This window comes from Rissa tridactyla, chromosome 1 (genome assembly GCF_028500815.1).
Source record: "Rissa tridactyla isolate bRisTri1 chromosome 1, bRisTri1.patW.cur.20221130, whole genome shotgun sequence".
Classification (NCBI taxonomy): Eukaryota; Metazoa; Chordata; class Aves; order Charadriiformes; family Laridae; genus Rissa; species Rissa tridactyla.
In genome coordinates this window covers 154,427,800-154,440,224 of record NC_071466.1, presented here as the reverse complement: position 1 = coordinate 154,440,224, position 12,425 = coordinate 154,427,800, and the positions used below count along the sequence as shown (strand labels likewise).

The following is a 12,425-nucleotide window of genomic DNA, read 5'->3' as shown; positions in this document are numbered from 1 at the left end:
TAAAGCCAAGAATAGCTGGCGCTTGTCATTTCTACTCAGGACCAGCAACACAGAGGATTCAGGTAATCACCTGCTCCTAAGCAGATGAGAGAATACTCCGGGTCAGCCTTTACAGTAAATGTGTTGAGGTTTTTCATTTAGGTTTGGGACTGCTTTATGTCTGGGGGACAACTAGAAAAGGTGATGGAGAAAGGGTGGGTTTCTGTCCAGTTACTGAAAGTGGTGGAGGTATTATTGAATGTTTCTTTTCATTTGAAACAACAAATGATTTGAATATTCTGCTTCGATAGAGGCAAACTACTAGTTTCAGTCTACCTTAAAAGTAAGAAACATTAGATGAACTAAGTCCATGGTTTTCTCAAGGGAAATTAATATCTCTGAGTCCAGGTGGTACCGTGGTAGCTATGCTAAGGTGTATGGCTTGACTGACCTGCTGTGCCCTAAGTGCTCTCTGAGTTTCTTGCTGCAGATAGTCTCTTTGCAATCAATGTATTGCTGCTTCGGAAGATCATTTTTATATGGGAAGCCACTTACATTTTGGTTCATTCATGTGCCAGTAGATGCCTCGGTTAGTTCACAGAAGTACCTCTGTTCTCAGCTGTTGTGAAGCAGAAATGGGCTTCCTTGCTGCCTGGCAAGATGAAACTACCCCCCTGGTGCATGAGACAGATGGTTTTGTACAGAGGGAGTGACAAAAGAAGGACTCAGGAGGCTTTGCGGGGTGTTACTGAGAGCATCCAGCCTGCTGGACCCAGTGTGCTGTCTCAGGGAGTCCTCTCCAGGCCATCAGGACTGCAGTCAGCAGCTGCGCTTACCCAGAGCAATTAGGATGTCAGGTGAAAACAAGCACGAGGCCTCCCCAAGCAGGAGACACAGTCATTATAGAGCAACGGGCCCCACTGCTTCCATACTGTCTTCCACAGAGGCAAGAACAAACACAAACCTCATTGATTCATTTCCCAGGACAACAGCTCGATCAATAAGTGGTGCTGGGAGGGAGAAAATGAGTTTGATTTGATATGCAAAGAATAACAGGAGAGGAAAATAAATATTAGCTGTGGGGACAAGGTTCCCAAAGTAAAATCCCCTTGAGAGGTGGTAGAATTAGCTCTCCACTTTGAGCGTCCTGTAACTTTTACAACTTCTGTGTTAGCATAAATACCATCAAAGTCTACATGCATAGATGAGAAAATAAACTGATAGTTTTCTGTACGGCTCCTTCCTGTCATTAACTCTTGATCTATACCTCAAAACCAGAGATGTCTTAACACATTCTTAGCTAACTGTCTGGGAGGACAGATATCCCTCCTCTTTTTTTTCCGTCCAACCCCCAACATTTATAGTTATGTTTTATTTTATCGCTGATTCTTGAAGCTTGAGGTCAGTAGTTCTTACTGGAAAGGAGGAATTTATGTAACGTGTTTCTAAACAGAACAAGAAAAAAAGAGAGAGAGAAAGAGAAATCTGTCCTTTGAGAGAATTATCTTCCTGCAGTATTCAAGTCTAGATCTGCCAATGCATTTTTCTTTAAATTTACACACTATACAGAAAAGCAATTTTCAGTGTGACCAAAGGAAGCAGCTAAAAGTCTAGGAATGTAAATGCCTGAATAACTTCTTTGGTATCTGAAAAATTGTTGTTACTTAGTATAGACGCTTACTCAAAATACAGCAGGAAAATGAAGAGAAAAAAATTTGCAAATCACTTTTTTACGAATCAATACAAAACAAATTCATGCCATGCTTCGTATTTTTGCTATGCTACTCTTACATGCAATTTTTAAACCATAATTTAAATTACAATTAATAGGAAAGTAGTTCTGGATATTAAAATTGAGATTAAGAATTAAAATGATTACTTACTGTGTGTTATGATGATCTGAATTATAATGAAAGTAACAAGGAATTTTTTGAGGGAATTTCATTTCTAATGCAGTATTAATTGTGCAAATACTGTTACCTTAACCATGGAAATTAATGACACACTAGTAACAATGAAAGTGTATAAAGCTTTTAGTTCCAGTAACATTTATATAGCTCTTTATAAGAATCTATAGCAAGTTGCTCTTCTAAGACTTTATTTGAATAGCAAAACCTGAAAAACTAGAGAAAAAGAAGAAAAAACAAACATTGGTAAAAAAAAGGCATAGAGTTCATTTGTGATCCAAAAATGACACCTTATTTCACATACCAGCTCCCTATAAGCTTTTCACTTCTGCTAGCAGAGGAAAACGGTTAAGATCTTGGATTACAGGAGGGAGACTGTAGAAGTCCTTATGCTGTCAGTGTAGTCAGTTAATAGTTTTTCCTGTTCAATTCAGACTTATGGGTGGTGATACGTGAGAAGAAACTACCCTGAATATGGAAGGACCTCTAACTTCCTCACTGAATTTGTGGAGGTACTTAGCTACAAGTTGCCGGTTCTGTTGAATTTAATGGAAACAACTGGGAAAATTAGTTGCAATAAGATACAGCAAAGCTTTCTCCAGCAACAGCTGTTCTAAAAACTCAATCAGGCTGATTAACACTCCTCTGCAAGGGCTTCAAACTTCTCCTCACATGCCTCCCGTTTATCCCTATTTTGAGTAGGGAGCACAGCCTCTGTAGAAATGCTGCTACATCTATAGGCATAAGTGTGAAAATGAGAGCACTGGTGTCCATTGGGGCTGATAACAAAAACAGAATAAGGACGTTTTTTCATCCAACTTTGCTAACCCCTGGACTGATTTCCCAGAAGCCCATAAAGCAGGGAATGCGTACAGAGCCTTGGTAACCTAATGGAAAAAATTATTAGCACATCCATTCAGGTGTGGTTGCTTGTGTCAGATAAGAATTACTCTATTTGAAGAATCTGTATTCTGTAGATAAAAAACCCCAAGTTCATTTGAATAGCTGACATATGCATTTCAGATCAGTGTTTTTGTTTTATTTGTTCTAGCATTGCTATGCCAGAAAATGGATTGGATAGTGAGGTAAACCGGGAGCCATAAAAATAGCTGAAGCTGGTATAGCACTTACCACTGTTCCAGTTCCTTAGTTCTGTATGATGGCTTGTGCGCACAAAAGGGAAATAGATGAAGAAGAGATATGCAGTACCAACAAATGCTTCCTTTTGCATTAGTGCAGCTGTGCTAGATGCTGCGTTTTTTGTACCGGTTATTGGAAGTTGGGGGGGGGAATCATTATGAGCATCTGTAAAGCTAGCTGTTAATTGAAATCTAAGTTTCATTTAGTAAGAAAAAGGAAAACTCAAAATAGGCCTAGGAAAGAGATAAAATCTCATGGGAGTTACCTAAGTAATGTGCAATTATATGACACATGTAAGACAATTTGAAGCACAGTTAAAAATTTGCATAAAAGGCAACCACTGGGTCCAGGTTTGTGTCTTCTGAGTTGTGTTTTGTTTGAGGTGGACTGTAGTGCAGACGTGATTTTTGAGGGCAGTCTCTGCCTTGGCTTCCTCAGATTGGCTTGTACTGAAGGGTTCCTGTCAGATGACTTGTATGAACTTAATTATCTAGTGATTATAAAGTGAGAAAAATATGAATTTTCTAGAGCACCAGGATTCTGAAGTAATTTAAATCCTATTTTTAAATCTCAATTAAAATCAATAACACTTAAGGATCCAGGTCATTTAAATATGTTACTCGTGATAATCAATGTGGTAGACAAAGACTAAAGTTTAAATGCTGAGCCTTACTTTGCTCATCTAGGTCTGGACTTGTGTTTTTAGCTCCAAATTCAAGAACATTTAGTGCTTAAGTTAACAAAAAAGTGTGGAGGGGAAATGATGATATCCCAGGCATTTTACCTAATACTCAGTCTCTGATGCATCATATACATATGCATAATTTTAGCCTTAATCCTTCAAAAGAACATTTAAAAGTTCCTAAGTCTTTGGATTCACCCCGTTTGATTGATTTCCAAAGAATATTTATTTTAATGATGCATTTTAATGTCTTAATTCCCAGTTGCCCTATGACCTGTAGAGGTCCTAACAAAATATTGTCAGTTCACTCCAGTATGAAGAAAGACCACCAATCTCAGCAGATGTTTGGAGTAGAAACTGAGTAAAAGTACTAGGACTTTGTATTCCTTACTAACAAAAAAGACACTGTCTACAAAACTTTCAGAAAAAAATCAGCTGCCACAACTGATACCAAATTAAATTAAAAAGATAAAATCCTCAGAGTTGTTTAAAGGATTCTGAAAGAACCTGTCCTTTAACTCAATCAGAGGACCATGGGAACTCCTAGTCTGTGGTGGCAATCTGTAACAGCCAGTTCTGTCCACCAGGAGGTGAATTAAATGGTGTCTACAGAGTAGTGCTGGATCACTACTAATTTTATTTCTCTCCCTTTGATCTTACAATGAGTGACTCATAAATGTCTTTGATATAGATGACAGTGTTTACTTGAAATAGTATCTATTCTGGTCTACTGCAGAATTTATCTATTGAAATAGCATGTAAAGCAACATGAGTGTTGTTCCACAACAAGAAAATCAGATATTTCAGGGCAGCACAAGGCACGTTTTTTTCCAGGTATAGGTCATAGGTGTCAGAAAATCCCTGCATAAACAGTGTAGTGGTAGAGAGTCTTTTCCAAATCCTAAAACTATCCCTTACCACTTCACACTGAGTAGCCAGTAACACTCGTTACAGAGCTCTGATAACTTCAGTACATCTGCCTTTTGTACAGTCTGCTGTGCGGAGCAAATAGATTCACCTCATTTATTATCCAACCATTTCTTTTTGCATAAAGGCATCTTGCTCATTCATCGCATGGTCAAAACCACTGGATTTGATTGTAGGGGATTTTCCAAATTCTTTTTCAATATAACTTAAGTACACAGTGTTCAGAAAGGAAAGAAAAAAGACTGAGCATAAGCCTCAAATGGTTGCCATTTTATTAAGCCCGATGCTTTTCTCTGCTCTTCAAAAAAATATGGTAGAGTAACCACCATATGGAGTTTTGCAAGTATTTTGAGCAACGTTTTTTTTAAAGTATTTAAGTCATGGGAAATAGTCCTGTCTGTATTCTTGTTTATCATTTGAACTTACCCAATCTTTTAAGTGCCTATTCAGTTTCTCTTCAAAAAGCAATAATAGAATAGTCAAATTCATACTTCCATCTTCCAAAAATGACTTTTTCTCTATTCACCTACACAAGTCGTCTCTCTGAAGAAGGAAGAATTATTCCTTTTTATGAGCTGCCCACTGTGTTTAATGATCCAACTCATCTTCATCACCTCTCTCAACATAGACCTTAAACTTTGAAGCACTGGATGTGGGGGAACCATATTTACTTTTCAAACAAAAGAATGAGGTCTTTTTGAGATATGGGTATGAGGAACAGCAATCAGACTCTGAATTCAGAATGTAATGCTAGTAACAGAAGCTGTGCTTAAAACAGATTTCAGGTATGACAAAAACTGTAAAATACAACAGAGCATTTGCCACTGTAACAAATGAGTGAAAAGAATTGCACTTAATTTCTTCAAGTTTTATTTATATTTTCTGTTACAGAAAAGTGACTTTATTAATGTACTCTGTGGTACAAAATTCTGCATGCTGTGTGGCAAAGGAAGGGGCTGGGCTAAGGAGTTGTCAAATAGCTGTATTATCCTATGCTGACTGAATGAGCTAAATCGTTTTGAAATCCTGAGAAATCTGAAACCCTGAAATCCCGAGAAATCTGAAACCCTGAAATCCCGAAAAGGATGAAATTTGCCCTCAGTGCATGTTCACGTGCTTATCAATCTATTAACTCTCAGAACAGAATCCCAGCAAAATGACTGAACACGTGAATTGACCAACCTACAAAAAAAAAGTCAATATTTTATTAACAGTGCAACAGAGAATTTAAAGCTATTCTAAAACTGCATTCTTCAATTTAAAGTCTGCAATACAGAGAGGAAAAAACAAAACAAAGCAAAACACTCTGGAGCATGTGATTAAGTCCATCTTTACTCAAGAAAGATCTGAAGTACCAATTTCAATTTAGACAGAGTATTAACCCAGAGAAAGTCAATAAAACTGTTCATATAAGCAGCTGAAAAATGTGAACAGGAAGCCCCAGTCTGTCTCATAACTATAAGCAATGTATTTGTCATCTACACATCAATCATTATTTTAGTATGTATCATTTAAAAATATATCATGCTTCCCTTCTGATGCGAAAACAGCTGTACCATAAATCCAGCAGTTCTCAAACAAATTTGTACTCCTGGGGTTGCTGTAGGTTTGACAGATAAAACATTGAAGCTAAGATATTAAAAATAAGCTTTTTAGTAGTACTCAAAAAAAAGTCCTTTGAGATTGCATGAGCATGCTTGAGAGTGGCTGCCTTACAGAAGTGACTTCCTTACGTGCTCCTTACAAACTCATATTTAAAAATCCTGAGTTTTTCTTAATACAGAGTTTTCTTTGGGCTTTTTGGGGGGATGTATTTAAAATCTTAGAAGAACAGAAACAATTTAGAACATAACTAACATCTCAACAACTGAACCTTTGCAGTATTAGGATAATGCTGTGAGAAAAGAAAAAATAAGAACTGATGGAACCTCCCTTCCTTATATTACATTTCTCAAACGTTGTAGCATCTGAACTATACAGCAACATCATATTGCATAAATTCACAGCACATTTTCTCAACATAGAAACTATATCTTTGTGAAGGTTATTAAGATCCATATGGCCCTTGACCATCTTTCCAAGTATATTATCCTCCAAAAAGTTGCTGTTGAGCCAGGAAAATTGTAGATGCTACTCCTTTACTTTGCTTTTCTTCTAGATCAGAACACAGTAAGAGTAATAAAGCAAGCATCTTTTACAAGCACATTTGTCTTTTTAAAGCACTTAGGATAAACTTTTCATATGCATACATGTGTGCAGAAATAAAGCTCCTACATAAATTCCAGTGGCTAAAAGTCATGTAAATGTATGCGATCAAAATATCCCACCAGATTTCTTTCTATTGGGGATGGTGGAGTTTGAGTCTTTTCAAGAGCAGAACTTGATATTCTACATTCAGCATCTTTTCATTTGTGTGAATTCAACACAAACATATCAGGAATCCCGAAAGTTTTGACTCTGCTTTTGTTTTAATATCTCAGTTTAGTAACTCTAAATCCCATCACTGAAATATTATCCTGTCGATACTCTTTCTGTCCTTTATGGAAATAATTTCTGAAAATTATTTGTGACCTGTTCAAAAGCACATGAGGCTGCAAAAGAAGTCTCTTATGTTAAAAAAGGAAATTCTAAAATTTTGCATGGTCTGAACTGAATTGTTGGCAGTATGGTCAGATTTCTAATCATTGCTTTTCTTTTTCAGGAAAGCATAGATTTGGGTGAGATCATGTTTTCCCTTTGTTATTTGCCTACTGCTGGGAGAATGACGTTAACAGTCATCAAATGTAGGAATCTCAAAGCAATGGATATAACTGGCGCATCAGGTGAATCTACTTTTTTTTTAAATAAAAAGGCAGAGTCTCTTCAGGAAAGGGACAAATAGGAACTCCTTGGGTTTTGTGTGTTTAACATGGTTGTGAAATGGAAGTAGTGGGAGAATGGGTATAGGCCTTGTACAGATCTACTGGCTATCTTTGGTCTGGCAGTCAGTATGTCTGTTCAGAATGCCTGTACCTTGACAGCATATTGGAAGCAGTGTTTGCCAGCATCACGAAAATCGTTGTAATTTTTTGTCTTATCAATATGACATTCCAACAAAAAAATACTGCTCTTATGCTACACATCTGAATGCCTTTGAGTCCAAATGCACACGACTGATTATCTGTTACTCAGATCCATATGTCAAAGTGTCACTGATGTGTGAGGGTCGAAGACTGAAAAAGAGGAAAACGACCACGAAGAAGAACACGCTCAATCCTGTTTATAATGAGGCCATCATCTTTGATATCCCTCCAGAGAATGTGGACCAGGTCAGCCTCTCCATTGCAGTGATGGATTACGATCGGTAAGCACAGTTTGCTTTCTGACCATTAATCTTCGGTGAGAAGTTACCTGATCATTGCAAGCGACTGCTTTCTACCTCCTTGAAATTTCAAGTAGTTTCAGTGGCACAAAAGATAAAACCTTTGGGTCTTTTCCTGAAGAGGTTTAAAGCTTCTACACCTTTTAGAGCTCAGGCCATTTTCTCTGTGTTATAAATAACTGTGATGAGGAAGAAAAGTGGCTCAATCTTCTTACGGGCCACTAGCCTTGGCATACATTTCTGTCCCCCTCTGGTGGCTGGACTATGTAAAAACTTTGCAAATCGGGTATGTCTCCCAGTTTAAAAAAAGCTCTCATACCTCTAATCTCTATTTAAATGGCAGGTATTTGAAGTCAAATAAAATTTAGATGACTAAAAAAGAATTAGATTCTAATTACCTCGTTGAATTAAGTCACAATTAATTCTTTGGTTGACTCAATAAAGAAGCTTTGTAACCTTTGGGTTCAGCCCTCGCTAATAACAAATCTGAGCCTCAATTATCTATGTCCTCACTGAGAACTGACAGGAAGAGACTCCTGCGTGGCACAAGGACTGTAGGTTAAACTAGACAGTGACTGACAGAATCGTGCCTGAGCCAAGTCTGCTTCATTCAAGTGCTATTAGTAATGAGCTCTTGAGATTGCAGAGCAAATAAACAGTGAAAGCCTACTTTAGTAATACGAACCTTCAGCTTGTTTTTCCTTGCCATCAGATTTCTGATTGTCCTCCAACTTCTGTCAGGAAGACTTTCTCAGTCAGATGTGAAAGGGGCACGGTGGTGCTGTTAGAGGGAGAAGAGCACAGTAACTTGTACAGTTTTCAGTCCTCTTCAGCTGCTCCTTTCAAAGCGTTTGCTAAGAGGAAGTTAGGAAACGTTAGTCTAAGGTACATATAGGCAAGGGACAGAAAATTACTTTCTGGAGTCCCTCAATAAGTCTATGGCACTGCCAGGAGTAAGAAGTATTAAAGGTATAGCCTGTTACGGCTATGTCTCTTGCCTTTCACATTTTTCACTGAAGTTCCAATGACCACAACAGTTAAATCTGGGAAATGTAGTGTGAAATGATGTCTGAAGGATTCATAGCAGGAAATATATTCCCTACCATTTTTCTTCACCTTACTCTCCCACAAAATTTAAGCATGCTTTCCTTCTAGATCATTTGGTGTATTACGGTCTTTTTCTGTCCTTGTGTCTTTCGGTTTGTAACATTTTAATGACAACGGTTAAGTGTTCATTTCTATTTTTATAGCTGCTGGAAGCACGCTGGTAGTGGCTGGACATTTTTGATGCTACCATTACAGAACTTAATATTACTATGGTACCACTAAAACTAATACCTGTAATATGTAAGGTGAAAGTTTTGGGCATGTATTCTGTGCTCCACTAAACCGTTAAACAGAATTATACAACAGATGTTATTAAAACTATTTTTATTAAAAAATTTCTGCCTCTCTGCAATTCTCAGAGTAGGGCACAATGAGGTCATTGGGGTATGTCGGACAGGAATTGATGCTGAAGGGCTTGGAAGAGATCATTGGAATGAAATGCTGGCTTACCCACGTAAACCAATAACTCACTGGCATCCACTAGTAGAGGTAAGAAGTAGGGAAATTTTCTTCTTCTCTGTATATTGAATGTTTTTGATTCTTTCGTACCTATGTGCTCCTGAGATCCTTAGCACAACCTAAATCGAGGTGCATGCATTTATCGATTACTTAAATGTGCCATTTCAAATCTTTCTGTGATGCGCTGATGGCATCGTAAAAGTAAATTAAGACATTTAAAATTTCCAGAGATTATGATAAGGAGCTTTATGTCCACTTGGAAGAGATCATTTGCAAGTATTTCAAAAGCAACCATTTCCTATTCAAAAATCTTTAGCATGAATGTTGCTAAAACATTAATCTGGAACTGGCCTGCTAATTAGGCTAAATTGAGGCAACATACCAGAAGCTACCAAAGGTATTATCAGAGTTACTCAAACAGACACTTATTGGAAGCTTGAATAAGCTTCCAATGCATGGGTGATTATACCTACAAGTCTCTGGGCTTGGTCTCCCTCTTCAGCCCTCTTCAACCCTCTTCAACCAATAATCACATTTTATTGGCTTTCTGTATGCAAAATGCTCACACCTTTGGACTCAGAATGATTCATATTGAAGCCCCAAGATGCAGCAAGCCCCGGCTGGGGACACAGAGGACACACTGTTTAGCCCTTCCCAAAAGCAATCTCTGCAGAAAAATGAGTTGCTGTCTGAGGCTTCACGGGCCACTTGGTTTCCCCACTGTGTAGCACGTGGCTGCACAGCATGTCCAGTGACAGGTAGGAAAAGCCCAACAGCAAGGTTTCCGTAAAACACCTGAAGAACAGTGTGAGGGCAAGGAGGCTGAGTCAATGCAGCAGGGAAGTCTCTTTTTAGAGGTTTGTGGCACTCTCTGGATAATGTAAGTTTGGAGACAGAGGTACCACCCCTGATTGATTGGTGAAATAAACCCACTCTGTGAAATGAGTCACAGGCATTTTTAGGCGGTCACTTTAGGGATTTTATTTCCATTATTAGTTCTGCTGGAAACTTTGATCCAGAAAGGTTCTAGGTGTGATTTGTGTTCTTTTTTAGGGAGTCTCTTATCCTCTGAAATGAGTATGATGCACATCCAGATATGATGACATTTGTAAAACTAACACTTTTCTTGCAGTTACCTGGCCGAGCAACCAGTTTTGATAGCCAGGGATCTTGTTCATCACCAAAACCACCGCTTACGCCCTAGGGAACAGGAGTGGATTCATCATGTCCAGTGTTCAAAGCTCCCTTGTAGCTCACATCTACATAAAAAGAAGGTTTGGCTTCCGCAGATGAACTGTATCCATATTTTTTTATTAAAACACATTTTTCCTATTCTAAGTCTTATATTACAGTTTATAATAATTTCTTAACTTATGAATGAAGTTGACTTGAGCCAAATATAAACCTTCCTCATACAAATTCATTCACCTGTTTTCTTGCTGGCATATAACCAGTGTTATATCCAAGCAGTGTTTTGATATGACCTATATCTTTGCTTAGACAAAGAAATCAGAAAAAAAACCCACAAACCCTTAAGCAATTCAAAATCACTGCAGGTTGTAACGCCTAATTCTTTTGAGAAAGAGCAAATAGTCATATATAGCTCATGTAGTAAATTTCTTCTAAATTGCACTAAATCCTGTATGACTTCTCAAGATAATACTTCAAACCGAATGTTGCATGATAAACCAACTGTTGTCATGTTTTGACTGTTTGGAAAATCAGTTCATTCCTTGGGCAGGGAGGAAGGGCTGATCAAAAGCCCACTGAAGCCAATGAGAAGGACCTTACTGGCTTCACTGGGTTTTAGTTCAGCCTATATGGAACAGGTCTCACAACTGGATCTATGCAGGTATAATCTTCCAGCAACCAAGATGCCGGCTGTCCCTACAGGAACTCCTTAGCCTGTCCAGCAAAACAACCAGCCACGCACGCCCAGGAAGGTGGCTGTACTCTGTGGCTGCTTTGCTTCAGCTGCCCACCAGCTGATGAAGAGCGAGTCTGGATGTCTCTGCATGGCACCGAGCAGTGCATGTACGGGTATCGTTGTGGGAAACTAATGTCTGCAATGAGTTGTGTGGAAGTCAGTGCAGCTCCGCAGAGATGTAGGTGTCTCCTGATGAGGTGCATCCAGCCCCTTCAAAGCAGCCCATTTGCTGCTGGCATCATGCAGTCCTTACTTGATCTTTACGCAGGTCCAACTGTAGATGAGAGAATGCTCTGAAGTAAAGGAATTGATTAAGTGTATTTCAGCTGTTCGAAATAATGACCAAAAACTGCAGTTACGCACAATGGTTTTCTGATTCTTGATTTAATGTGACAGTATTAGATTTCTTTGAAGTTATTTTGACTAAGTGCATAGCTCATGTGGAATAGTTTCTGGTCCCTGGCTGCACGCCTCTAGAATTATATGCTAAATATGAATTTGAGATATGTTTTGTGTCAATATATGGAGAGAGATAAATTGAAATGTCACAATTTTATAAACTAGTAAACTCATTTATTAGGATACATAGTGACAGCAAATGCAAAAAACCTATTGGCTGAAGTGAGCTGCTTTAGAAACTGTAAGAGAACTACACATTATTTTGTGGATTTAGCTCTTTTTAACACTGCAGTTTACCTCAATCAGATAGTTATTTTTGTTTGTTTGTTTGTTTTCTGGGTTTTTTTCTTTCTGTGAAGAACATGGCAAAGACTGCATGATTGGGGCTGAGATTTTGAAAGCTGAACTGCAAATAGAAAAAAGTTGAGGTGGTGGCTCTTTTTGTATCTTTGTAAAGTAAAAAGAAAACTGAGAAGGTAATATTTTCCAAAACAGCATTTTTACGGAAGAAAAGTGTCATACACGACAAAAATGCCA

The 12,425-nt window shown here is 38.2% G+C and overlaps 1 protein-coding gene across 1 annotated transcript in view; it reads left to right on the top strand.

Moving 5' to 3' along the window:
* Window positions 1-10,766, top strand: part of SYT10 (synaptotagmin 10) — a 36,918-nt gene extending 26,152 nt beyond the window's left edge. Inside the window, exons 4-7 of the mRNA XM_054215107.1 lie at window positions 7,337-7,457; window positions 7,807-7,978; window positions 9,463-9,592; window positions 10,695-10,766. Of these exons, the coding sequence (XP_054071082.1) occupies window positions 7,337-7,457; window positions 7,807-7,978; window positions 9,463-9,592; window positions 10,695-10,766 (495 nt within the window). The remainder of the gene's footprint in view (window positions 1-7,336; window positions 7,458-7,806; window positions 7,979-9,462; window positions 9,593-10,694) is intronic.
* Window positions 10,767-12,425: the final 1,659 nt, after the last annotated feature.